Source organism: Globicephala melas, chromosome 10 (genome assembly GCF_963455315.2).
Source record: "Globicephala melas chromosome 10, mGloMel1.2, whole genome shotgun sequence".
In the NCBI taxonomy this organism is placed as follows: Eukaryota; Metazoa; Chordata; class Mammalia; order Artiodactyla; family Delphinidae; genus Globicephala; species Globicephala melas.
In genome coordinates this window covers 95,962,847-95,990,484 of record NC_083323.1, presented here as the reverse complement: position 1 = coordinate 95,990,484, position 27,638 = coordinate 95,962,847, and the positions used below count along the sequence as shown (strand labels likewise).

Genomic DNA, 27,638 nt, shown 5'->3' with positions numbered 1-27,638 from the left:
CCCCCACCCCCCCGCAGCACCTGCCCCCCCACCAGTCACCCGATTGGCCAGCGGCCCCATCAATCCTCGCCTGGCCGTGCTGACGTCATCCTGCAGTAGCGGGGATGGGGTGGGCATGAGAGAAAGAGCCAGGACGCGGGGCTCCAGAGCGAAGGAGAAGAAGCCACTGCCAGTCCCCCACCTCAGCCGCCCAGATTGGGGGGCTGCTCAGGTCTGCTCTATGGACTAGGGTGGGCGGCAGGCTCCTTTCTGTCTCTGCCCTGCTGCCTGCTCTCTTCCCTCCCCTCCTTGGAGAGCCCCTGCATCCCTCCCCCAAGGTGGAATACGCGGGCTTGAGGCTCCCGGGGGAGAGCGATCGGGGCCCGGCGCTGCCCGCGCCACACCATGACCCTCCTGCTGTTGTTCCTCTTGCTCGGCTCCCGGCTCCCCTCCAGCTCCTGCAACAAAGGTGAGTGAGGCGGGGGGCGGGGGCACTGAAGGAGGGGTCTCAGGCAGGGCGGGGTGGGGGGGGCGGTCGGGGTGGGCAGGAGCCCTTAAGGCTCCCTGGCCCATGACAGGTGGTTCTTCAGACCACCTCCCTTCCCATCCGTTTTCTCAGACCTGCCCCCTTCTCTTCTCCCTCGCATCCCCCTTCCCACATCCTCCTCTCTGGTCCATCTCTACCCATGTGCTTCTCTTGCTCCCATTTGGTCCCCATTCCCATCCTGGGCTCTCTCTCTCCCCCTCCCCCAATTTCTCCCTCCTGGAGCTATGTCAGGTCTCAGAAGGACTTGCCCCTGAGGGGCGATGCACATCTCTGGGCGGATCTCCGTTTTCACCGGGGTGTGCCGGGGCTGAGGGTGTGTAGCACATCCATCTGGTTCCTCTCCATCCATCCTGGGGAGAAACTGTTCCCTGCAGCTCAGCGATTCGGAGCACGTATGTTTTGGCGTGTTCCTCTGCATCCGTAACCTTCCGTCTGCATGCAGCTGGGCCGAGGGTTACCAGAGCTGCCCTCTCTGCAGACAGCAGATAAATTCAGCTGGGTGAGGCCGTCCGAGGGACCAGGAGGGAGGGAGGGGGTGGGGGCCGAGGGCTCAAGTAGGTGGAGACGGGCAGGGAAGGGCAGAGGTGGGTGTCTGGGAGTGTTAATTGAGTGGTGAGAGGGGAAGGGAGAAGGAGAAGGGAGATGAGGTGTGGGAGGGGATGAGAAGGGGGTGGACCAGGGTCAAGGTGGAGGCCAAAAAAAAAAAAAGAGAGAGAGAGAGGAATGAAAGGGAAATCAGGAAGAACAGGTGAGGAGAGGGGGAGGGGAGAGTCCAGGAGGGAAAAGACAGGGAGCCCAGGAGTCAGTGAGAGGAGATGGACACAAGGAGAGAGTCGGGGGCCGAGAGGAAGGCAGCAGAAGGGTGGGGTGGGGCGTGAGCTGTGCTCAGCCCCTCCATCCTCGGCTCAGTCTCTGACCTCAGCCGGCTTCCGAGCCTCCTGCCACTTCCTGTGTTGGCTTCTGGGCACCATCTTGTGGCTTTCTCCTCTGCCACTAGAGAAGGGGGTCATGGTGGGTCCTCCGCGAGGAAGGGGCCGGCATTCAGATACCAGAAGGCTTTGGGGGATGTCACTGGAAGAAAGAATGGAAATCAGGATTGCTTGCTCACCATGACATACTGGGGATGACTTTCTTTTTGGAGACTCAGTTTCCCTCTGATGATATGTCTTCCTCTGCCCAGGTCTCGCTGATGGGCCATCGTGGATGTGCTCTGGGAGCTTAGGGGTTGGCTTGATGGGATCCAATAGAGCAGGCCGTGGAGGTTGGCGTTGGTGAGGGGAAGGGAGCCCTTCACCAGGCTGGTGGGAGATTGGTCCTGGGGAGGAGACGTGATTGAGTTGAGTCTGGTAGCAGATGGGGAGATCTGGAGGCTGAGTGAGTCCCACATCCATTGTGGATCGGCTGGTGGCTGAAGGGAAGAGGGGTGGGGTAGGCGAGAATTAGGACTCAGCCATGAGTCTGTATAAGAGCGGGGCTCAGGGAGTGTGGGGTTGGGTGGCCTTCTGGGGGACATAGGACCGTGTTGGTTATGAGTGTGTTCTCTGGGTGTGAGGGTGAGAAGCAGGGAGAGGATTTGTCGTGTTTCTAGGCCATTTCGATAATCCCTGAGGATGTCGGCTCTGCTGGGCCCAGCCGTTCAGCATTGATTCCTCTGCTCCATCCCTGCCTCTCTCTGTCCTCCTCCCTCTGTCCTATATATTTTCCCTTCTCTCTTTTCTCCTCTTCCCTCTCCTCTGGGAGAATGGCCTTAGGATGGGGCTTGGCAGGGAGAAGAAGGGATCAAGATTGAAATGGGGTGGTGGTGGTGGAGATGATAAACAATCAGGATCTCAGGAAGCTTCTAGTCTGCTTTTCCTAACCTCAACTCTGCCCTTAATCTATCTCTTCCCTTTTCCAGGGCCTTCTGATGGCCCACCACTGCTCCCTGAAGACCCGGTGTCCACACTCTAGCTCTTGAAATCCCTAAAGAAAGTCTCCACCTTCTGACCAGGTTTCCCAGGGGACATGGCAGTCCCCCTCCCCCCAGGGCAGGCTGTGGCCATGGAAACTGTCTATCTTGTGACCTCCCGCAGACCCTCTGACTCCCTTCATGGCTGATTTCTTGTCCTCAGTCCTTTCTCCTGCAGGTGCTTCTGCAGGGGCTGGACAGGGTGGTGATGCTGGAGTGTGTTGTCTGGAGGTGGAGGGCCAGCTCACAGGTGCTTCCTTTCCTCTCCCTGGGGGCGGGGCAGCCAACAAGCACAAGCCATGGATTGAGGCGGAATACCAGGGCATCGTCATGGAGAACGACAACACTGTTCTGCTGAACCCACCACTCTTTGCTTTGGACAAGGATGCCCCCCTGCGCTATGCAGGTAAGTGGGGTTGGGGCAGAGGAGGGCGGGTAGGATAGAGAGAAGTGGGTGGGAGGGCAGGGGCAAGGGAGGAGAGGGGAGGTCCTGGGAGGGAGAGCAGTGAGGACGTGGGGGAAGAGGAAGAAGTAGACTAGGAGGAAACGGGCCACAGCGAGGAGCGGTGGTAAAATAAAGGGGGCCAGAGAGGAGGACGTGGGCAGGTGGGGGTCAACGCAGTCAGACTTTGCCGGGTCTCAGACCTGGGGGCTCTGAGAGGTTGCCGCTCAGGGAAGCTGGTGTTGGAGCTGATTGTCTGATAATGAATGCTTTTCCATGTGCAAGAGAAGGGACAGGGGTTTGGAAGGAGAGGTGAAGTGGGAGCCTGAGGGGGGTTGGCGAGTGTGGGAAGGAGACCCTGGAGGTGGTGCAGGAGCTGCGTCCTTCCCTCCTCCTCTGGCCAGGCGAGATCTGTGGCTTCCGGCTCCATGGGTCTGGGGTGCCCTTTGAGGCCGTGATCCTGGACAAGGCGACAGGAGAAGGGCTGATCCGGGCTAAGGAACCCGTGGACTGCGAGGCCCAGAAGGAACACACCTTCACCATCCAGGCCTATGACTGCGGCGAGGGCCCCGACGGGGCTAACACCAAGAAGTCCCACAAGTGAGGACGCTCCTGTCCCCTGCCCTCTGCTGCAGGCCCCCCACCTCCTCCCAGGCCCCTCACCATCCTCTGTCCTCGCCGTCACTGACTATCTGCCCCCTCCCCTCTCTGCTCCTGGGGTTTAGGGACGGGGCCTTGTTGTCCAGGAGCCTTCAGCCAAGGGGACAGAAGCACGTGGTAGAACTCAGTGGGATCTAATCTTGGCTCTGCTTCTTGTGACCTTGGGCAACGTCTTAGCCTTTCTGGATTTGCTTTCCCTTGTCTGTAAAATGGGGTGATGGTGATGCCTACTTCTTCAGGTTACTGTGGAGATGAAAGGAGATGGTTTGTATAAAAAGCAGGCGCTGCAGTGCCTGACACTGAAAGGGCTCAGTACCCGGAGTCAGGATGCTGAGAGAACGAGGAAGAGGACGGTACAGTCAGCGCACACCCACCTTCCTTCCGACCGTCCAGCCGCCTGCAGCGTGTGCGACACTCACACACAGAGCATGCGCACACACAGCAGTGGGTGAGGGTGGGCAGGAGATGGCTACGGCGGGAAGAAGGCTGGGGCCCAGGGCTCCGACACCTGTTCCCAGCTCACTTCTCCTTCGAGAATGGGAGCAAGATGGGCAGTCAGGACTCCTAGGCCACTACGAGGCACTAGAGATAAACCACTCCTTGTGATGACTCAGTTTCCCATTTAGAGACAGAACCCTTGCCTCTGGGCCCTGGGTGCCAGGATCTGGGCTGGGGGCAGGGCTCCGCATGAAGGGCTTAGCCCCTCCCCAACCTCTGCTTGCCCCGCGGGGGCCTGGGCGGGGGAGGGGGCACGGCCGGCTTGCTCACTGCACACGTCAGATGACTTGTGACTCTGGTACAAATGCCACTTCCCTGAATGTGTTTGCTTTTAATTTGGTTTTTATTCTGCATCTTCCTTTTTTTCTTTAAGAAGGTTTATTTATTTATTTATTTTTTGGCTGCGTTGGGTCTTGTTTGCTGTGCGCGGGCTTTCTCTAGTTGCGGCGAGCGGGGTCTACTCTTCGTTGTGGTGCGCTGGCTTCTCATCACGGTGGCTTCTCGTTGTGGAGCATGGGGTCTAGGCACCTGGGCTTCAGTAGTTGTGGCGCCCGGGCTCTAGAGCGCAGGCTCAGTAGTTGTGGCACACGGGCTTAGTTGCTCCGCGGCACGTGGGATCTTCCCGGACCAGGGCTCGAACCCGTGTCCCCTGCATTGGCAGGCGGATTCTTAACCACTGCGCCACCAGGGAAGCCCCTGCATCTTCCTTGATTATCCCATTGGATATGACTCTCATGAAGGAACAACCGGCTGGACACAGAATCCTCTGTCTCGCGTGGCTGTCCCCAACCTATAGCATTCTGTATAGAAGTCATCAAAATCGGCCGCTGGTATCCCCTGGGGTCGTTCCTCACCCCGTACATCAGTCACCCTTTCCCCGGTGGTGCCTGTCCCTTGCTGTGCCTGGTGCCCTGGCTGGGGGGATGAGCGTGCCCACTGCCCCGGGCTCCAGGACCTGCTGGTCCTGCCTGCTCTGCTTCCCTGTCTGGACTCCTAGATGTGGCTGACTTTTCCTCGTCCTCCTCCTGCTCCGGCACCTGCAGGGCCACCGTGCACGTGCGGGTCAATGACGTGAATGAGTTTGCCCCAGTGTTTGTGGAGCGGCTGTACCGCGCGGCCGTGACCGAGGGGAAGCTGTACGACCGCATCCTGCGGGTGGAGGCCATCGATGGCGACTGCTCCCCCCAGTACAGCCAGATCTGCTACTACGAGATTCTCACGCCCAACACCCCCTTCCTCATCGACAACGACGGTGAGCGCCTGCCACCCCAGCTGCTCCGCCCCGGGCGCCCGCGTCCCTCAGGACATCTTGGGGCTGTGCCCTCCACTTCTGTCCCTCACATCCTCATTCCTCACCCTCCTTCCCAGATGTGGAGCCTCCTTCCCTAGATTCCTTCCTCCCAGCTTCCCGCTGTCTAATTCACCTGCTGCCCTATTGGCTCATAAGTCCTCCCCAGACTTTCTCTAGTGCGCCTGACCCTCTCCATCCCCCACCCCCACCCCAGGGAACATTGAGAACACGGAGAAGCTGCAGTACAGTGGCGAGAAGCTCTACAAGTTCACGGTGACGGCTTATGACTGCGGGAAGAAGCGGGCGGTGGATGACGCTGAGGTGGAGATCCAGGTGAAGCCCACCTGTAAACCCAGCTGGCAAGGTGAGGAGCTCTGCTCTGGGACCTGTCTTGTAACCCATCTTTCACCTTGGTGTCCCTTTGCATCCCTTCTGACAACCACAGGGGTTAGGCTAGGAGTCAGGGGAGGGATATCTGGGGAAGGCTTGTAGCTGCCTACCCTGGTTGGCTATTTTTGTAGGAGTCCGAGACTGTCCGTCCGTGGATGTGGCCAGAGCAGAATGGATAGGAGGGACTGCCTTGCCCATCTCCATCTCCACTGCCAGCTCCCTCTCACCCCTGCAGGCTGGAACAAAAGGATTGAATATGCACCAGGCGCCGGGAGCTTGGCTTTGTTCCCTGGTATCCGCCTGGAGACCTGTGATGAACCTCTCTGGAACATTCAGGCCACCATAGAGCTGCAGACCAACCATGTGGCCAAGGGCTGTGACCGTGACAACTACTCAGAGCGGGCACTGAGGAAACTCTGTGGTGGGTGTGCTCCCCTTGGCTCCCCGGGCCTGTCCCCTGTGCCCCCTACCCCCAGCCTCTGCCTGAAACTCCTCTGCCTCTTTCTTAATAATCTGTCTTGGGAATTCCCTGGCGGTCCAGTGGGTAGGACTCTGCACTCACATTGCAGAGGGAGCAGGTTCCATCCCTGATCGGGGAACTAAGGTCCTGCAAGCCGTGCGTTATGGCCAAAACCAAAAACAGAAATACTGAATCTGTCTTACATCTTCCTTTGCCCATCCATAGATGTGTATATCTGCCGGCATGTGGCTATCTCTTGTGGTCCAAAGAGCACATAAATATGTGGGTGGCAAAGATGCATAATTGTGGCCCAAGAGAGGCACCAGATACATTATGGGACAATGGCAGGGAGAGATGACGAGTTGGAGTTGAGGTCACTGGAGAGCTATTCCTAGCCATTCCTTTCTCATCTCTGAAAGGCCAGAAGCGGCGGTGAGCGTAGCTGTGGGAAATCTTTCCTTGTCCCTCTCTCCCTGCCTGCATATCCTGTTCCCCATCTGCTGCCTCTCCGCTCTGACACCTGTGCCTTTTGGGGCTCCGGCAGGCGCGGCCCCTGGGGAGGTGGATCTGCTGCCCATGCCCGGCCCCAATGCCAACTGGACGGCGGGCCTCTCGGTGCACTACAGCCAGGACAGCAGCCTTATCTACTGGTTCAACGGCACCCAAGCTGTGCAGGTGCCACTGGGTGGCACCGCTGGGCTGGGCTCCGGGCCCCAGGACAGCCTCAGTGACCATTTTACCCTGTCCTTGTGGATGAAGCATGGTGTAACTCCCAGCAAGGGCAAGAAGGAAGAGGAAACCATCGTGTGTAACACTGTCCCAAACGGTGAGCCTTCCCTAGGGCACCCGTCTGCGTGTGGAGAGACTGGCTTCTTGTCCTGCCTCTGTCACCGTCCAGTCTGTGACTGTGGACGCGTCACTCCTCTCTCTTCATCTGTCAGAGAGCAGTGCTAGGTTTCGTATTGCTGTGATTTACTCCCAGCATGACAAGCTGGGATCCTACTGCTCTCAGTGATGGAACCCTCATCGCCCTTCTCATCTGCAGCTGCCTCATCACGCTGCATCCACGTATAGCAGACTGCCCCCCAGACCTGCTCCCCTTAAAGCCCCCCGTCCCAGCCTGAGTAATGCTGTGCCCATTCTTCCTCTTCCACCACCCCATCCTCCTTCTTTAAGGGCTAGTGGGCTCCAGCCCCCAGGACCCCTCTGCCCTCTATGGCAGCAGCACAGCCCTCTTGAGGGGCTCAGCCTTCACATGCTCTTTCATTTCTGCCTCTTCTCGGAGCTCATCTCTCTTGACCTGAAAAGGAGTGTTGCCCATGAAGTTTGTATTAACCAAAGGACCGGTAAAGATCTGAGTGGGGGCAGGCTGGCCAGTGTCCCCCCTCAGCCAGTCAGAGTGCCCAAGAGAAGCCCGACACTGGACTCTGTGTGTGTGTGTGTGTGTGTGTGTGTGTGTGTGTGTGTGTGTGAGAGAGAGAGAACCTGAAGGGATGAAGAGAATCCGGCATCCCCTCCCTCCTGGTGCTTTGAAGCTGTTTTTGCCCATGCTTTGTGTTTGACCTCTGTCCCCATCCTCTGCCCTCAGAGGACGGCTTCTCTCACTACTCGCTGACCGTCCACGGCTGCAGAATTGCCTTCCTCTACTGGCCTCTGCTGGAGAGTGCCCGGCCAGTCAAGTTCCTCTGGAAGCTGGAGCAGGTGAGGCCGGAGCCAGGCTCCTGGGAAAGCTGGGTGGATGTAACTTGCTTTCAGGCGAGGAGGTCCTAGGGCAGGGGTGGGCATTTTCTGGGTTGCCCTGTGTCCCTTCTTTCAATCTCCACTTTCAGTTCCTGACTATTTTTATACCTCCCTGCCCCCCGCCCTGGCTCCGTTTTCTTGTTCTCTTTTTCCAAGGCTTGTCTCTTGCAGAAAGCACTCCTGGATTAAAAGGAAGTAGGGAACAAATTACTTCGAACACCAAACCCGACCAACCATCTTTCCCCTCTTGTTTTCTTTCATCTGTTTCTTATCTAGACCCTTACCAGTGCAGATGCCTGACTCTCAAGCAGTTAGCATGCTGTAATTGAGGAAATAAGTAATCTGAGGTACATAGATTAGGTTTGAGTCCCGCTAGGGGAACTTCCTAGCCATGAAATCTTGGTTAATATGTTTACAACTCAGTTTTTTTTTTTACCTATGAGTTGAGGATAATAAGAATTCTGTATCCCAGGGTTGTTGTAGGATTAAATGATGTAGTAGACCTTTATAGACTAAAAAGCAGTATATATATGTGTGTGTGTGTGTTGGTATATTTATATATCCATGCACATAAATCTCACTATTTCATGGTTATGAGGGATAAATAAAAATGGGCAAAAAAGAAGAAAAAAGAAAAGAAAAATCTCTTGAGCCGAGAGTTGCAGCCTCTTCTTTATTCGTTCTCCCAGCTGACCACAGGGACCGTGGGGATGAGCTGTGTTTCCATCTCCTTCTGTTTTTCTTGTAAGCCCCGGTGGAGTGGCTGAGTAAGCAAATGGCTGAAAAAAGGCAGGAAGTGGAAGAGAGAGAAAAAGGGGAACGAAAACCCACAAACTGGATAATTGAGGGCTGTCTCCAAAGGCTGCTTTTTGTGGCACTCTTTTTATTTTTTAATTTCTTTTTTAACATCTTTATTGGAGTATAATTGCTTTACAATGGTGTGTTAGTTTCTGCTTTATAACAAAGTGAATCAGTTATACATATACATATGTCCCCATATCTCCTCCCTCTTGCGTCTCCCTCCCTCCCACCCTCCCTATCTCATCCCTCTAGGTGGTCACAAAGCACCGAGCTGATCTCCCTGTGCTATGTGACTGCTGCCCGCTAGCTATCTATTTTACATATGGTAGTGTATATATGTCCATGTCCCTCTCTCACTTTGTCCGAGCTTACACTTCCCCCTCCCTGTGTCTTCAAGTCTCTTCTCTATGGCTGCCTCTTTATTCCTGTCCTGTTGTGGCACTCTTCTAAAGAGATATTCTGCCATTTGCTTCTTCTGGATCTTTCTCCCACGTTGCTAATACTGGTAACATTCCTCTTTCTAGTTTTCTTTTATTTACCCTTATTTATTCAACAAAGATTTAGTAAATACCAATTCCCTGCCATTCTACTAGGTTCTGGGGATACAATGGGGTCTAAGATGGAACAAAATCTCTGCCTTCATGGAGCTTACATTTTAGTTGAGGAGATAGATTTTTAAAAAGTAAGCAGACATATAAACATGATAAATTGTGATAAATGCTGTGAAAGAAGAAGCAAGGGACTGAGGTAGAGAATAGGAGGCAAGGAGAAGGGAACTCACTTTAGATTGGTTGCTCAGGGAAGGTCTGATAGAAGTGAAATGTAAGCTCATCCTGAAGGATGAGACAGAGCTGTGAGAGAGAGTTCCAGGCAGAGGGAAGAGCAGATGCAAAGGCCCTGAGGCAGGAAAGGGATCAACATGTTGCAAGCACGGAAAGAGGACCAGGGAGTTAGAGCACAGTGAACAAGGGCAGAGACTGGATTTGAGGTTGGAGAGCTGGACAGTAATCAGGTATATGGTGGACTTTGTTAGTTGGGGTCATTTGGATTTTGTCCTATAAGTCTTTTGAAGGGTTTACAGCAGGGACGTGACCTGATCAGATTTACATTGTAAGAAGATCCCTTTGTATATGTATATGTATAACTGATTCACTTCGCTGTACACCTGAAACTAACACAACATTGTAAATCAACTACACTCCAATTAAAAAAAAAATCTTAAATTTTGAAGGTGCTCCTCCACCAAATTTGGGATGTATTTCTCAAATTAACTATAAATTTTTGGGATTTCCGTGGTGGCGTGGTGGTTAAGAATCTGCCTGCCAATGCAGGGGACTAAGGGTTCGATCCCTGGTCTGGGAAGATCCCACATGCCGCAGAGCAATTAAGCCCGTGTGCCACAACTACTGAGCCTGTGCTCTAGAGCCCGCGAGCCACACCTACTGAGTCCGCGAGCTGCAACGAGTGAAGCTCACGCGCCTAGAGCCGGTGCTCCGCAACAAGAGAAGCCACCGCAATAAGCCCACGCACTGCAACGAAAAGTAGCCCCCGCTCGCCGCAACTAGAGAAAGCCTGCATGCAGCAACAAAGACCCAACGCAGCCAAAAAAAAAAAAATTTTTTTTTTTGTTGCAAAAATAGGAAGGATTTTTCTAATTTTGCTTCAGAAAAGATTTGGTTACAAGTAATTTATTTAATTTGCAATTAGCTATGATTTTTCAACAATTGTCATTTATATTTGGGAACATTTGTGAAGTGAGGAGAATCCAATCTTTTCAAATGTAATGAGTTGTTAATGAATACTAAGTTTGACAACATTAAATTCAGTAGTGATTTAAAGATTAAAAAAAAAAAAAAAAGAAGATTCCTTTGGCAGCTATGGGAGGAAGGTCTCGGAGACACCTAAGAGTGTAAGTGCTCAGACGAGACTGTTGTAACAGAGAGAGACTGGGGACTTGAATGATTGGGTGGCAATGGAGATGGAGAAAATGGCACAGAAACCCACAGCTTTTAGTTCTGTTTGGACTCGGGATGGACAGCACCTGCTGACGGACTCCTCTTAGGAATGTTGATGCTTTTAAAGGTTTACCTGCAGAGTGGAATTTTAGGTACGAGGTTGGAGCCTGATAGATTCTGGGCAAGGATATTACTCCTTTAGCTGGGTGGGCAGCAATTCACCAGTAGGACCTGTTGATAGGACAGGCACTACGAGGGACTGTGCCCTGCCTCCCAGGAGGTGGGGCGGTGCCTTGCGTTCGTTTCCTGGGGATGGTGTGACTGACAGGTTCCTGCCCTTCCCCACCCCCAGGTCTGCGATGACGAGTGGCACCACTATGCTTTGAACCTCGAGTTCCCCACGGTCACACTCTATGCCGATGGCATCTCTTTCGACCCTGCCCTCATCCACGACAACGGTCTCATCCACCCGCCCCGACGGGAGCCCGCACTCATGATTGGGGCCTGCTGGGCTGGTAAGTCCCGCCGAGCTTCTCCATGGAGGCGCTAATGGTTGGGGCCTCCCGCGGCTGATGGAGGAGCAAAAGGGCAGCCTGACCTCATGAGCTCATCGCCCTGCAGTTGGGCAGGGAGGCCGGGAAAGATCTCTTGGGGAGGAGACCACAGCCCCTCAGGTGTCCTTCCTGTTGGACTGGTCATCACCTCTGACTTGGAGGAGTTTCCTGCTCAGGCAACACCAGCATCTTTCTTTCTGTAACTTCAGTCACTTCCCACTTTGTTCCATCCCAGTGATGATGATTCCACAGCCCATTCTCCTGCTGGAGGACAGTAACCCTGCAGAGAGTCAGCAACCTTCTAACTTTTAAGCTGTTTCTTTCATTTTTTCCTTCTGGGAGGGGGTGTGTGTGTGTGTGTGTGTGTGTGGTGTGTATGTGGTGTGTTTGTGTGTGTGTGTGGTGTATTTGCATATGTGGTGGGTGTATGTATGTGGTGTATCTGGTTTGTGTGTATAGTGTATCTCTGTATATGTGTGTGTGTGTGTGTGTGTGTGTGTGTGTTGTACCAGAGCCCTTGTGTTTCCTCAGCAGCATATTTGGAGTTTGTCTATAACAGAGGCCTGAGATAATCTCAGACATGACAAAAGGAGGGTTGGGATTCAGCAGAGAGGTTCAAGTCCTACACGGGCAGGGGCAACGCCTGGAAGACCCCCCCGTCCTCTCTGTCAATCTGGCCACACATCCCTGAGCTCACTGGCACTTTTTCTCCCCCAGAGGAGAAGAACAAAGAGAAGGAAAAGGGAGGCGACAACAGTACGGACGCCACAGCAGGTACTTGCGTGTGAGATCTGGAGGCCGGAGAGCTAGCATCTCAGTTTAGGGGTCCGGCTCCGGCTCCCGCGTCCGCATGGCCCTACCCGGCCTCACCGTTCACCGCCTCGCCCACCACCAGGGGGCAGAGCCTCCGAGCATCGCAGCCAGGCGGGCTCGCCCGGGAGAGGGCGGCCAGATGGAGCCGGGCTGGGCGCCGGTGTCCTTTCCTGCCCACGGAGTGAAGTCGAGGGTTCTCGTGCTGGCTTTCCGCGTGGCAGAGCGCAGAGGGCAGGAGGCAGCCACGCGGCCGGGAGAGCTGGGCATCCCTGAAGCTCACGCGCATCCTTCCCGGTGCTCCCCGCATGCACCGTGAAGACCCCCTCGCGCACTCTCCTCGTTTTCTGCCTTGAGTCTCCTCTTTCCTCCCTTTGGTCCTGCTTTCCTTCTCTTTCTGCCTCTGCCGGAAGCTTTTCTCATTTCCGTGGCTTCTATTTTTCGCCCTCCGTCTCCCCCCGCCCCTCCCCGCCCACCCCCGGTTTTATTCTGTCTTCTCGCTCTGCCTTGTCCCATCTTCCCTTAGCCTCCCTTGCCGCTCATCAATCTTTTCTTCTTTTGGCTTCCACCTGGCTCCTTCCCGTCTCCCTTCTCCAGCCTGCTGCTCTTTCTCTCAGCCCCCTCTTCTTACGCCTCCTCTCACCTCTGGTCCGCCCCTGTGTTCCTGCCCTAGGAGACCCCTTGCCGATCCACCACTACTTCCACGGCTACCTGGCTGGTTTCAGCGTGCGCTCAGGTCGCCTGGAGAGCCGTGAGGTCATCGAGTGCCTCTATGCATGTCGGGAGGGGCTGGACTATAGGGATTTCGAGAGCCTGGGCAAAGGCATGAAGGTATCGCCCCTTCCTCTAGCCCCCTCCCTCCAGGCATGGCCCCTGACCCCGCCCTTCCCCACCCCCACCTCTGCTCCCTTCCTCTCCCGCCTCTGGTCGTGCTCTCAGCCCTGTCTGTGTCTGGGGCCCAGGTCCACGTGAACCCCTCGCAGTCCCTGCTCACCCTGGAGGGGGACGATGTGGAGACCTTCAACCATGCCCTGCAGCATGTGGCTTACATGAACACTCTGCGCTTTGCCACGCCCGGCGTCAGACCCCTGCGCCTCACTACTGCCGTCAAGTGAGTGTTGGGTGGGCGGGCAAGTCACGGAACAGAGCCAGACAGTGTCAGAACTCCTTGGCCTTAGGCACCACCGACGGCTAGGCACACCTCCCTCGTTTCAGGGATGAAAAACTGACCTGCCCAATTGACACAGCAATGCTGGGAGAAGAGCCTGGACCAGACTCAGATTTTCCAAAAAAGGGTTCATGACTCTTCCCACTGAAGCACACCTCCAGGATTTGGGGGGTTTTAATCTCTGCGTCTCTGTGCTGATATGTAAAGTGGGACAGAAGAGGGTACTGGATTGGGAGCCGGGAGACCTGACACTAATTCTGACTCAGTACTAATCCTCTGGATGACCTTGGGCAAAGACCTCTAGTTGCTTGATTAATCAACCTCTTGCAAGATCAAACAGGATGATCTAAGTCTGGGGATTGGCAGCCGATGGCCCCAGGAACAAATCTGGCCTGCTGCTCATTTGCATATTGTTTATGGAAATGAGCTGCTTTCACCCTATGATGGCAGGGCTGAGTAGCTGGGACAGAGACTGGTACAAAAAGTCGAAAATATTTACCGTCTGGCCCTTCCTAGAAAAAGTTTGCTGACTTTTGAATTCTAAGTGAAGGATTCTGAATTCTTTAAATGAAAAACTGTGCATTACTTCAAGGTTTAAGTATATTAGGTATTTAAAAATACAGACTGAGAGGTCATGAAAGCCTAAGAGTTATGGACACAGAGTCTTTTACTTACTAGCTTTTTAAAAATAAATTTATTTATTTATTTTTGGCCGCATTGGGTCTTCGTTGGTGTGCGTGGCCTTCTCATTGCAGTGGCTTCTCTTGTTGTGGAGCACGGGCTCTAGGCGTGCAGGCTTCAGTAGTTGTGGTGCGTGGGCTTCAGTAGTTGTGGCACGCGGGCTCAGTAGCTGTAGCTCGTGGGCTCAGTAGTTGTGGTACACGGGCTTAGTTGTTCTGCGGCATGTGGGATCTTCCCAGACCGGGGCTCGAACCCGTGTCCCGGGCATTGGCAGGCGGATTCTTAACCACTCCGCCACCAGGGAAGCCCCTTACTAGCTTTTTAGCACTGAGAAAATGCCATAGAGCAGGGATAACAATAGAATCTAACTCATGGAAGTGTTGTGAGGGTAAATGATAGCATCCAGATCAAATGCCCAGAGAAGTACCTGTTCTGTCAACACTGGCTACTGTTATATGAAGGCATTTTCACCCCGTATTATGTTGATGGGGCAGTTTTTAGGAGCTACTGCCATCCAGTGGGTAGATCACATAATGTAAGGGTCAGGATTCCTGTGTTCCCTTCTCCCCTGCTATGCCTCAGTTTCTCCAAAAGCTATCTGAAGAGAAACATCTCTGACTTGTCCCTATCCTGGCATGGGTGGGTTTGGAGAGGAGAGGGCTCTGAGCCCTGGACAGTGACTGGGCGTGACTGTCAGGCCTCCCAGAGCTTTGGAAGGCAGGGGCAGGGCTTTGGGGAATTGGGCTGCTGGTCCACGGTGTGGTCCTGGTGGGGAGCTGAAGGCCACGGCAGATGAGGTCACGTGGGTGCAGATCTGCGCTGAGGATGCGCCCCACCGTGTTCTAGTCAGAACTCTAGCTGTTAGAGGGCTCTCACCCAGCTACGAAGATATGAAGGGCTTCATCCCTCAGGGACCAAGGAATGGCTTCATCCCCTTCGTAGGCTCAGGAGTCACGGCAGAGGGAGGGCTCTGTCTTCTGGCTTATGGTGGAGCTCTGCATGGGGCAACCCCACAAGGGGGGAGTTGACACCCTCTCTGTTGACTGTCTTATTTGAATTCCTCCAACCTCTTTCCCGCCCAGGGAAGAGGCTTATCCAAGGACTGGGAACCTGACGTTGCTCCTTCAGTAGAGGGAAGGGGCCTTTTTCCTTTATGCGGTTAAGAAAGAGAGAAGTCTCATTTCTCCATTTTAGGGCTACCATGTGGTTAGTGCTACCCTAACACTTCCTTGAGGTTGAAGGAGAAAATATAGAGGGGTGTGTGTGTGAGTGTGTGTGTGTGTGTGTGTGTGTGTGTGTGTGTGAGAAACAGGGAGAGACCGATACCCAGCGACGCCTTCCTTCCTGTGATGCACATCGTTGCCCTGGTCCATGTGGCTTCCCTAGCCTCCAGTGTTCAGTGCTTGGACCTCTGTCCATTTAAAGCCAGATTTATGCAGCCATTCAGTCAATGCAGGTTTCCCCTAAGTTGTTGTTGTTTCTTAATCTCTTGGATTCTTGGAAAGCTCATCTGGCTACCACATCCTTTTCTCTAGCTTTGTTCTCTTTCCGTAGCTCTTGAATTTCTTCCTGCTTGTTGTAAGTTCCATCTAGAAGTTCTGCCAGCACCTCAGACAAACGAGCTAAAGCTTAATAATGAACTTCGATGCCTGAACTAGCCCCTCCCCCTGAATTCTCTGCTTCTGTAATGGTGTCTCTGTCCTTGCAGTTACCCCGGCTTGCAGCTTCTGAATCGCCTTTGATTCCTCCGTCTTTATCCTCCACACCCCATCGGTTACCAGGTCACCTAGATCCCGCTCTGCGCCCATGTCTGGCATCTGTCTCCTCTTTTTCCATCTCCAGCAGCTCTCATTACCTCTCATCGGGCCTATTGCTCTAGCCTCCTAACTAGTGGACTATCTCTAGTATTCTAACTTCAGTTCAGTTTCTACCCAGAGGCTAGGTTAGTGATCTGAAATCAGAATGTCCACCCTCACACTTCCCTGCTGAAGAAGACGTCCATGGTTCCCTCCTGCCCACTGCACAAAACTTGCGCTCAAAGCCCATGACCATCTGGCCCAGCGTTTCCTGCCTCACGTTCCTCTACTCCCCTTCGTGTATTCCTCACCCTCCACTCTAGGGTCAACTTTCTGCCCTCCTCCAAAGGCTAGCTCACTTGCTACTTCTCTTGATTATTCCTACCCTCCCTTGCCAAATGCCCCACTCCCATCCTTAGCCAGAAACAACCTCTCCCACTCCGAACTCTCGTGGGTTTGTGTGATGGTGACCACGTTGGCTCTTGTTTTAAGGTTTGCGTGCCATTTCTAATCTCTTGACCAGTTCATTAGTGTCCTTCGGGTCTGGACCAGCCCCCTAGTACCCTTTGGGTCCCCTTTGGATCACCCATCACAGTGGGAGTGTCTGTTGGAGTCTGTGCTTCCAGAGTTAGCTGGGGTTGTTTTCCAGGAGGCTTTGATCCGGGTCTCGCTGGACGACTGTGCAGACTGTCTCAGGTCCTGCTCCTTCTGGCACAGGAGCTCAGCAGACTGTGGGTCTGGTATTTTCAGGGGCTCTGCGTTCATGGAATCCGCTGAGGTTACACCTTCTCCCTCTGGCTACAGTAGTCAAGCTGGGCCTGCTCGGTAGTGTGTGTGATAGTCCTTTCAACAAAATCATTTCTGTTAGCCCGGGTGTGTGGACCACAGGCCCTGCTCTGGAATTACCACCTCCCCTGTGAAGACTGCTTGTTCAAGGGCCACTTCCTTTTTTTTTTCGGCCGCGCCGTGCACCTTGCAGGATCTTAGTTCCTTGACCAGGGTTTGAACCTGGGTCCGGGGCAGTGAAAGCATCACGTCCTAACCACTGGACCACCAGGGACTTCCAAGGGGGCACTTGTTTACAAATAAATTCGACTCATGCAAACCCACGTGGTGGCTGTGGTTTAGTGGAAGAATCGTGGACTTGGAATGAGAAGAATGGGTTCAAGCCTGGCCCGGGACACATATTTCTGATGTGGCCAAGATGCTTGACCCGAGAGCTTTGGTTTCTTATCCCTATTGCAACAGCAGCCACGGAAGGTTAAATGAAAGAATGTGGACAAAATGCTTCACAAAGCAGAAAGCACTCTGAGAATTACTGATTGGCTGGAGGCAATCCTGGGAGCGTGTTCCCCGAGAAGCTGTGCTGTTGTTGGTTTGGGCCGGCTCAGTCCTCTAGGGAGGGTTTGTCTGGTACCAGGATCAGCGAGGCTTCATGGGATGGTGGATGCAGGTCCAAGATGGTCAGATTAGCTCACGTCCTGAAATGTGTTTCTCTGATACTGGAGGGGCTGAATTGGAGACACTCCAAGCAGGAGGACATCCTTTTTTTTTTTTTTTTTTTAATTCACGTATAGTTGGTTCACAGTGTTGTTGTAATTTCTGCTGTACAGCATGATTCAGTTATACATACATATATGTGCTTTTTAAATATTCTTTTCCATTATGACTTATCATAGGACATTGAATATAGTTCCCTGTGCTATACAGTAGGACCTTGTTGTTTATCCATTCTATGTATAAAAGCCTACATCTGCTCACCCCAGCCTCCCACTCCATCCCTCCCCCAACCCCCTCCCCCTTGGGAACCACCAGTCTGTGCTCTACGTCCGTGATTCTGTTTCTGTTTCATAGAGAGGTTCGTGTCGTATTTTAGAGTCCACATATAAGTGATATCATAGGATATTTGTCTTTCTCTTTCTGACTTATTTCACTTAGTAGGATAATCTCTAGTTGCATCCATGTTGCTGCAAATGGCATTATTTTGTTCTTTTTCTGGCTGAGTAATATTCCATCGTATATATGTACCACATCTCCTTTATCCATTCGTCAATGGACAGTTAGGTTGCTTCCATGTCTTGCCTATTGTGAATAATGCTGCTATGAGCACAGGGATGTATGTATCTTTTTGAATTATAGTTTGGAGGGCATCCTTTGATATGCTCCCCACCCCCACCCCACTTTTGTTGTTGAATATTTTTTCTTTTTTTTTTTCTTTTTTTTTCGGTACGCGGGCCTCTCACTGTTGTGGCCTCTCTCATTGCGGAGCACAGGCTCCGGACGCGCAGGCTCAGCGGCCATGGCTCACGGGCCCAGCTGCTCCGTGGCATGTGGGATCTTCCCGGACCAGGACACGAACCCGTGTCCCCTGCATCGGCAGGCAGACTCTCAACCACTGCGCCACCAGGGAAGCCCTGTTGTTGAATATTTTTTGACACGTATCTACCAGATATTGTACTGAAACACACTTTTTTTTTTTTAACATCTTGGGTGAAGAACTATGTATGTATATATATTTCTGTAAGTTCAGTTTGTAAAATACTGTTTGATAGATGTTCCATGGTCTTGGGGGTAGGGCATTGGTGATGTCATCATCCCCATAGGTCAGGGCTGCCTAACCTTCTGTCCCTGGCCCTTCCCTGCAGTGGTATCCTCCCTGGAAAGGGTATCTCCCCCTCCAGCTTTGCTATGGGGGTGATGGTCGTGCAGAGACACTATCCCCCTTTCTTCCCCTTTCCCTCCCTGACATGGGGTGCTCTCTGTAGAGGTGGAGGCCCAGAGTGGTGGTCAGAATATAGATTATAAGGGAGGGGATGATGGGGTCACAGGCTGCCTCTCTCCCTCTTCTCATATAGGTGCTTCAGCGAAGAATCCTGTGTCTCCATCCCCGACGTGGAGGGCTACGTGGTGGTGCTCCAGCCTGATGCCCCTCAGATCCTGCTGAGTGGCACTGCTCATTTTGCCCTCCCAGCTGTGGACTTCGAGGGACCCGAGGGGGTCCCTTTGTTCCCTGATCTTCAAATCACTTGCTCCATTTCTCACCAGGTGGAGGCCAAAAAGGACGAGAGTTGGCAGGGCACAGGTAAGGGTGACCTCAAGGAGTGATAGTGTCCAGAGAAGGGGTCCGTGTCTGGAACCAGAGTGAAGGAGAAGCTCTGGGGCTGGCCATGAGAGCGACAACATCCCTCATTCACTTTTCTAGAACCACTGACTGTTAGGAACGAGAGCCAGCGGGAGACCCCCGGGTGTCAAAAGGTTGATGGGTAGTGACGTTGTTGACAATGATGCTGGCAGCTCTCAGGGGATGACCCCGGAAGGGGAGGAAGCATGGCCATGAGGTGGGCCCTTCAGCTCTGACCCACATCCTCACTGCCTCCTGTCCAGTGACAGACACACGCATGTCGGATGAGATCGTGCACAACCTGGATGGCTGTGAGATTTCTCTGGTGGGGGATGACCTGGATCCTGAGCGGGAAAGCCTGCTCTTGGACGTGGCGTCTTTGCAGCAGCGAGGCTTGGAGCTCACCAACACGTCTGCCTACCTCACCATTGCCGGTCAGTGGGGCCCAAGAACCTGTCCTCTTTCCTTGGGTGCGCCCCTCCCCATGGTCAAGTCTCTGGGAAACTCAGAGGGTCCTCCTTCCAGGCTCAGGGATGTGGCCAAGTGCCCCCTTGCACCTTCCCTGCCTGGAATGTCCTCTGGCTTTCGGATTGTCCCTAGAGGTGGTGGCTGGGGTTTGGGCTCCTGATGGTTCTTTCCCAGCTTCTCTCTCCATCCCAGCTCACCTCCACTTTGGTCTCCACTCTTCTTTGGCTCAGTCTCTGAATAGCTTTCTTTTTTTTTAAAAGTTATTTATTTATTTTTGGCTGCATTGGGTCTTCGTTGCTGCGCACGGGCTTTCTCTAGTTGTGGCGAGCGGGGGCTACTCTTTGTTGCGGTGCGCAGGCTTCTCACTGCGGTGGCTTCTCTTGTTGTGGAGCATGGGCTCTAGGCACGTGGGCTTTGGTAGTTGTGGCACACAGGCTCAGTAGCTGTGGCTCGCGGGCTCTAGAGCGCAGGCTCAGTAGTTGTGGCGCACAGGCTTAGTTGCTCTGTGGCATGTGGCATCTTCCCGGACCAGGGATCGAAGCGTGTCCCCGGCATTGGCAGGCGGATTCTTAACCACTGTGCCACCAGGGAAGTCCTCTGAGTAGCTTTCTAATCCTCTAGCCATTTGGTACTCGCCCTCTTCTCTGTCTTGCATCTCACTAATCTCATGGACACAGCACAGCTTTAAGTCAAGTGCTCATCTCTTACCGTCTGGTGGTAATGATTTGTTGGTAGCTTCCCAGGGAAGCCTCATCCTCTCTGAAGGATGCTCCATCAGGGAGAATAGAAGATGAGGCGGTCAGTTCCTTCCTGTTTCCGTTCCCTTCCAGAGCCTCACCGAGAACTTCTGTGTTATCCTCTCTCCGTTTCCCCCCTGCTGCCACCTCCCTCTGTCCTGCAGGGTGTTCCTATTTCCTTCTCTCCATCCCTCCTCCCAGCTCTCAGAGGAGGGCGGAGGCAGAAATGGAGTCTCGGTTACTCTATCCCAGTCAGTCGGAGCTGGTGGGGATGCAGGGGAGCGTCTCTCCATCTGAGAACTCGGGTCGCACCCCTGTTGAGGGGTGGCAGCTGGTGGGAGTCTGGGAGAGAGACTCCAGGCCTCTTCGCTGGCTCCTGCCCTGAGCTGCCTCCTGGTCGCCAGGGGTGGAGGGCATCACTGTGTATGAAGAGATCCTGAGGCTGGCTCGTTACCGGCTGCGACGCGGGGCTGCCCTCTATGCCAGGAAGTTCCGGCTTTCCTGCTCAGAAATGAATGGGCGTTACTCCAGCAATGAATTCGTCGTGGAGGTACCCAGAGTCCCCTTCCTTCCACAGCCAACCCCGCTGGCGAGGAGCCGGGGTGGGGTGGACTGAACCTGCTGGTGCGTGGGGATGGAAATTGCAGCCCAGGGGACTCCTGGCCCCGGTGGGGAAGCTGGGGGGCAGCGGGGGAGAGCTGGGCCCTCGGGGGCTGGAGGAGGGGCGGGGAGAAGCGAGCGTGCCCACTGAGCCTGCCCTCGCCCCAGGTCAGCGTCCTGCACAGCGTGAACCGGGTCACTCACCCCAGCCACATGCTCAGCTCCCAGCAGTTCCTGCACCGAGGTCACCAGCCCCCACCTGAGATGGCTGGACACAGTCTGGCCAGCTCCCACCGGAACTCCAGTACGTAAGGCTGCGTGGGTCCAGCCGGGCGGGTGGGTGGAGGGAGTGGGTGGGCACGAGCGTCCTCCCCTCCACCACTGGGCCGTGGGGGTGGGGTGGGGGGAGGAACGGGGTGGAGCCATGGATTCTGTTCCCTGTGGAACTTGACTTAGTTGACGGCCGTGATCCAATCCCTTTATCCCCCAGATCATTCACTTTGCCTAGTGGAGAGTCCGAGCCTTGGGTCATCACAGGGGCACTCATGCCTGGGATCATGGTCAGTGAGGGTTTAGCCTTTGTTGTTCCTGCTGCCCTCCCCCAACAGTATCAAGTTAGCCCTGGACCTAGGGATCCTCAATAGGGAAGCTACCGAGTATGTATTAAGCACCTACTGTGTACTAGCACTGTCCACAATACAGTTAAGAATACAAAATTTATAGGATAGACACAGTTCCTATCCTCAAGGAGAAAGTTGGTGCTATTGCGTGTGTAATTATGTGCTAACTATAAAGTCATAAGACTGCTTCTAAAACAAAATATGCAAACACGCCAAGTAGTACATCCAGCTGGAGCGCTGCCCTTCAAAGCAATCTCATTCCCTGGCCATGATTGTTTACTAGTGATGCAGTTTTTAATTCACAATTTAAGAGTTACTTAATTATAGAAAAACTGGAAACTGTAAGTATAAAGGAGAAAAGTCAGCCATAATTCCACCACAATTGGCCATTGTTAATATGGTGTTATTATTATGTGCCAACTTTTGTCTGTGCCTGTTTTTTTTTTTTCTTTTAACAAACTTGGGATCAAACTATTTTGTAACCTAATATTTACACCTAATATTATAAAATGAATCTTCTCCCCCATTGTTAAAAACGGCAATGATTCTGATGTTGCTGGAAGTGATTTTTGGAATCCCTTTTGAGAATTGCTTTCAAAGTCAATTTATGAGATGCATTTATTTTTGTTCCTTTTGGTACACACCTTGCCTTTGGCCCAGTTCAGTATTACCCGACTTCAGCATCCACTTTTGTCAGAGTTGGCTCTGTGTTTGTAAACATAAAACCAACTCTCAGAGATTTGTCACTTTTTTAAAAAGTCAAAAGGCGTATCTCAGGCTCTGAAGGCAATTCCCTAAAGAGTTCCAAAAATGCTTTCTTGGGAGGTCATGGTCACTGAACCCTACCCTGAAAGGACAGCTCGCACATCAACCATGTAATCGGAAGAATAATGAACACATCGGTGTGCCAGGCACCCTGCCCGTGGGCTTTACACCTATTAACCCAGTGAATCATTACAGACAACAGATGGAATAGGTACTAGAATTATCCCCTCTAAAGGCAAAGAAATGGAGGCCCAGAGAGGTTAAGTACCTTATCCAAGGTCACACAGCTAAAACACGGTGGAGCCAGGATTCGAATCCAGGCAGCAGGATTCCAGAGCCCGTGCCCTAACCATCACCCTCTATACCCTGTCCATTTATGTTTGATGCTTTAAAAAAAAAAGTCTCGTTACTTTATAGTTGCACCTAATTTGGGGGAGCTCCTGAGGGCTTCCCAGTATGTCTTTGACTGAGCCTAGCTCCCTGGTACCCCCGGAGTTCAGTCTGTTTTCCTCTCCTTGGGCAGTGGCCACCACTGCACTGTCTCTTGTGTTTCCCTTTCCCTGGGGCTGGCTCCCTTCATCCTTGCTCTTTCTGAAAACAACTGCAGACGCCTTTTTAAGTGTTCTTCCTGTGATTCCTACAGCAAAGCAGATGGAAGTAGGTGTGAGGAGGGAGTATAAGGCGTAACCAAGTTGCAAAGGTTCTAGGAAGCTTTCGAGGTGTGTGAGTGAACTAAACCTGTTTTTGTTAAATAGACTTTTGGGGCCACAACTCCCTAGCTCTTCCTCCAGTTCTTTCACTGGGAATCATCCCACTCAGCCTCTTCGGGGCTGGATACTGGGTTCTGCCACTCAGATTAGGCTCAAGGCGCGTCCAGGTTGGCGTTGCTGCTGGGCTCGGTAAGACTCTCACCCTTATTTTCTCTGCTTGCTCTGAGATCCCACCTGAGAGCGGCAGCCTGCTTTTGCCTTTTCCCCTGATTTTGGCCTGAGTGGGACACAGAGTTCATAGTTCACCTGAGGGCCCTGGTGATTGACATCTCCTGAGCTTATCAGGAGATCCATTTCATCAAACCTGTTCTATGTGCCCTTCCTGACTCTTCAAGGTGTTCTCTCCCTTTCCCCTCCCTCCCAGCCCCAAGAGTGGAGTTACAGGATTGTGGTTTTGCAATTTCAAATTACTCTGACCATGCAAAAGAGCAAGAGATAGAATTCCCTCCAACGAGACAGGGGCTTCATTTCTCTGAAGCTCCCAAGTGCATGAGGAAAGAGAGATCAGCGTGAACCAGGACAGTCAGCCGGGGAAGGTCCGGTGGTGCATTCAGACCTTGAGCTTGGACCTTGAAGGGTAGAAGCGTAGATGGACGTGAGGGAGAATGAGAGTTTGAGAACTGAGGGTGGGTGGGTGGTATGGGGGAGCTGTGTTTAGGGAGAACGAGGCTGTCTGAGAAGGGTAAGATGAGCGATGAAGACAACATTTATCCAGTCTTCCCAAATGTTGGTGCACATCACAATCGCCTGGGGAACAGTGAAAACGCTTGGTGCCTAGGCCATACCCAGACCAGTTCAATCAGAAGGTCTGGGGTCGGGGGCCAGGTATCAGGGGTGTTTAAAGAGCCGCAGGTGATTCCAACGTGCAGCCAAGTTTGGAACCATTTCCTGGTTTGTTACCTACATGTATCCGAGACTTTGCGGAAAGACCTGCAGTGCGGTAGGATACAAATAGAAAATGAAATTGGAAGCGAGGAGGAAAGGACAATGAGGAAAGAAGACGATGAAGCCAAGGGATAAGTCAGTTCATAAAATACCTGCTGTGAGATGCTGTGACGTTGCTAGAATGGCCAGAATTTGGACTCTGAGCTTCCTTGTAGCTGAAGCAGAAGGGAAGCTGAGCAGTTAGGAAAGTCCTAGGATGGGACCAACCAGTGCTTCAGGAGAAGCCCGGGGACCCAGAGCAGAAGGACGTTTCTCTCTAGGCTCTTCAGAAAGGGGGCTCCACGTGGGGCTGTGGACAGGGCTTCAACCCTGTCTCACAATCACACGGAACCAGGAGTTTCACACGGGCCACTGGCTAAAACTGAAACACCCCTTGGTGTTGTCCTTGGAGGTCATTCAAGGCCAGAATCAACTGCTTGGGTCTAATGTAGAAAGAAAGGTTGACGGTACTTCCTAAACTCTTGATTTTTGTCTGTAACTAATTTAAAAATCCTCCCATCTCCCTGGCCTCCTGGCTGATTAGAAACTAACCATACTTGTCTGCCTGCAGATAGAGGGTCTGCCTTTTGTCTTTCTTGTGGTCATTTCTTATTCCAGGCAGTCAACTTGTCACTTCCTTCACCAGGCCAGGGGCTCAGAGGAGCAAATGCATTTGATTAAGACACAAAACAGAAGCTTTGGCTCGTCATCACTGTGCCCCTAGAGCGAGTTCACCTGCTATGGCCTCCACTCTGAGGAGGGGTTTCTGCTCCTTCTAGAGCCCGGGCTTAGCCACAGGGGCATTCTGCTGGTGGGGTCACTGCCTCGGATCTTGCCCACTGACACGAAGACGTGGGAGGGGCTGTTGCCTACAGAGGAGCAGAAAGGGCAACTCTGCCTCCCCCGTCTCTTCCCCCAGCCCCAGACAGTTGAGAAATTCTCATTCAGCCAGGCCTGTCTCTCCCCGGAGCCAGTGCCCGGGAGCCCACCTGGCCTGCTCAGCAGAGTCAGCTCTCGTTGGCCCCAGGTGGGCTATGGGTCAGGTCAGGCTGGGGACCGACCTGGCAGAGCGCCGTCAGGGCGGCCTCAGGGAGGGGTGAGGGTAGTATGGCTACTCAGGTGGGGGTGCTCCCACACCTGGGTGGCTCTGGAGCGCGTGGCAGCGTGTGTGTGCTGCCGGAGGATGGGTGTGCCGCAGGGGTGGGGAGCTCCCTGCGCTCTGCTCTGTCTTTCAGCATGTGAGTCTTAGAGGCTGTGGGTAAATTCGTGTGCGTGTGTGCATGTGTGTGTGTGTACAGGAGGTGGGCAAGGCTGTGCTCACGGCTGTTGGCTCTGTGGCCCTCAGGGCCCAGGTCTGTGGCGTTTACACCTTCCTGCAGGGGTTCTCCTGGTCTGCCCAGCTGGCGGGGAGCTGGGTGGCACTGCACGTGTGGCTCTCCTGTGCCTTGGTGGAGACCCTCAGGCGCGTCCCTTTGATGCTGCCGTGCGAGCAGGTCTCCAGGTGGCTGGTGTGGGCAGCCGTGCAGGCCGGCAGAGGCCCGGTGCAGGTGTGGGGCACGGTGAGCCCGGTCCAGCTGGGTGCCCACACGCTCTTCCTGGGCGCGTACCTGCGCCTGCATGTCTGCTTTGCTGCCATCAGCTCTAAGGTCCGAGTGAGGGTCCACGTGCCCTTCTGCGTCTCACTGCCCTTCAGAGTCCACGGCCCCCTGAGCCCGGGCTTCAAAGTGAGGCTGCGGGCCCAGAGGCTTGACAGGGCCGAGGGGGAGGTGGGTGTACCCCAAGGGGAGCAGAGGCCCCAGGTGTCCAGGAGGCTCGAGCCCGCAAGGAGATGGGAGGTGTTACTGAGCAGGGGTGAGCTCTGTCCAGGTGGGCGCGTGAAGGGGCTGCTGTCTGTGCCCTGGACCTGTGCCCAGCTTGGGTGCCAGGCCACGCTTGGAGCTTGCTCCTCCTATTACGATGCAGGAGAAAGAACATTCTCTCCTCTTGCACTGTCAAGCCTGTGTGGCCGCCTCTCTCCTTTCCCCGCTGGGCTCTGGGGACCTCCCTCCTGGACTACGTGGTCCCTGGGGAAGGCACAGGCAGAAGGACCCGGCAGGGCCCAGGCCTTGCCCTCTGTGCGCTGAGAACAGGGCTGCTCAGGACAGCGTTGGGCTGGGAGCCCTTCTCTTCCCCCTGCCCTTGCCTCCTCTGCAGATCTCCCTCCCTCAGGCTCTCTGTCCCTCCCCGTCTCCGCCCTTCCCCGGGGGGAGCTCTACTTTTCCTCCAGCTTCTGCAGGGCAGACCCCTCTTCTGGGCCATCATGGACCCTGCCTTCTGCTCGGGGACTCCCTCTGCCCAGGCCCCCGACTCCGCCCCTGAGCGGAGTGTGCTCAGGTGCGCCTGGCTCTCCCCGCAGTGGTCCCGAGTGCTGCGACCCTCATCATCGTGGTGTGCGTGGGCTTCCTGGTGCTCATGGTCGTCCTGGGCCTCGTGCGCATCCACTCGCTGCACCGCCGTGTCTCGGGGGCCGGCGGACCCCCGGGGGGCTCCAGTGACCCCAAGGATCCCGACCTCTTCTGGGATGACTCAGCTCTCACCATTATCGTGAACCCCATGGAGGTGCGCGGGGGCGGGGGGGCGGGGCGTGTCGGCAGCGTCGGGGCGCAGCTGGGGCGCACTGCCAGCATGCGGAGTCCCGCTGAGCTCCCCCTCTCCCTGCCGTCCCCAGTCCTACCAGGGCCGGCAGACCTCCATGGCGGGCGCTGCGGGCAGCCAGCAGGAGGACGAGGACAGCAGCGACTCCGAGGCAGCCGACTCGCCCAGCAGCGACGAGAGACGCATCATCGAGACCCCCCCTCACCGCTACTAAGGCCTCCACCCCTCCCCAGACAGAGAGAGGATTCCGCCCTGGTGAGACAGACACCCCCCCCGAAGAGAGAGGAGGACACGCTGAGAGAAGAGAGACCCAGAGGGAGCAGCTCTTGGAAGAGTCATCCTTTAATCTCAGAACCCCGTGGCCCTACCGGAGCCCACCCCCTCCCCCTCTCCCCTAGCCCACCCCCCTACGAGCCTCTGGGCTCCTCCCCCCCGCCCCCCCCCCCACCCCCGGGGTGGGAGACTGGCAGGCAGCCGGCCCATTCGCTCACCCCTGTCTGTCTCTCCCCATGCCGGCCACGCGCTGTATGGGTTGTAGGGCGGACTGAAGGAAACCCTGTACCCTGCCCTTGCCTACTCTCCTGTCCACGGAGACCCCCACCAGACCCCCAGCCGGGCCTTCCCTGCTTCTCTTATGAGCCCGCCTCTCTCCATTTCCTTCTGGGGATCCCTGCTTCTCCTCCTGGCCCCCTTCCCTCCTCTCCTTGCCTGAGGTCCTACGGCCCCTGCCCTTCCTACAGGACCCGGCTGTGGCTGGCTTGTAGGGGCCCCGGGTGTATTATATATAATGTATATTTTTTCATGTCGTCGTGAGCGCAGCCCCTGTGTTCCGTGTGCAGCTCACAGCCTCGTGTGCGTGTGGCATCGTCACGTCTTGGGGTTAGGGTAGGGATGGGTGTGCTGAGGAAGGGGACACACCCTAGGGTTTTCAAATAAAACAACCAGAAAAAAGCTCGGTGAGCTGCCTCTGGCCTGGCTGATCCCCGGTGGGCGCTGTGCGGGTGGCAGCTCTGGGGTCTCGGGCCCCTTCGGCCTCTGAGCTGAAGTAAGGGGCAGGGCTGGTTGTTTCCCACTGTCTCCTTCCCTCAGCACCTGTGGGAAGAGTATAGACAACTGAGGGAATGCCGCAGACTCTGGATCTTTGTGGGGGACACTGTCAACCCCTCCCCATCTCTTGGAATTTTCAGCCTGGGGTGCTGGGGCGCCCTGCCCGCGGAGTCTAGGGAGAGAGTGCAGGCAGCCCTGCTATTTGTTTTTTATAAATTTATTTATTTATTTA

At 54.3% G+C, this 27,638-nt stretch overlaps 2 protein-coding genes across 2 annotated transcripts; both read left to right on the top strand.

The window, feature by feature from the left end:
• Positions 1 to 88: 88 nt before the first annotated feature.
• On the top strand, positions 89 to 27,638 carry CLSTN3 (calsyntenin 3). Its single transcript, XM_030834536.2, has 18 exons — positions 89 to 448; positions 2,758 to 2,880; positions 3,321 to 3,516; positions 5,118 to 5,326; positions 5,580 to 5,729; positions 5,991 to 6,176; positions 6,760 to 7,041; positions 7,804 to 7,916; positions 11,064 to 11,226; positions 11,983 to 12,039; positions 12,749 to 12,906; positions 13,038 to 13,186; positions 18,576 to 18,802; positions 19,105 to 19,275; positions 20,451 to 20,596; positions 20,815 to 20,950; positions 26,121 to 26,323; positions 26,433 to 27,638. The coding sequence occupies exons 1-18, from the start codon at positions 385 to 387 to the stop codon at positions 26,571 to 26,573; spliced, it is 2,874 nt and encodes a 957-aa protein (XP_030690396.1). The 5' UTR covers positions 89 to 384; the 3' UTR covers positions 26,574 to 27,638.
• LOC115841005 (uncharacterized) lies at positions 20,991 to 26,114 on the top strand. The gene has a single exon (XM_030834537.2). The coding sequence runs from the start codon at positions 25,006 to 25,008 to the stop codon at positions 25,846 to 25,848; it is 843 nt and encodes a 280-aa protein (XP_030690397.1). The 5' UTR covers positions 20,991 to 25,005; the 3' UTR covers positions 25,849 to 26,114.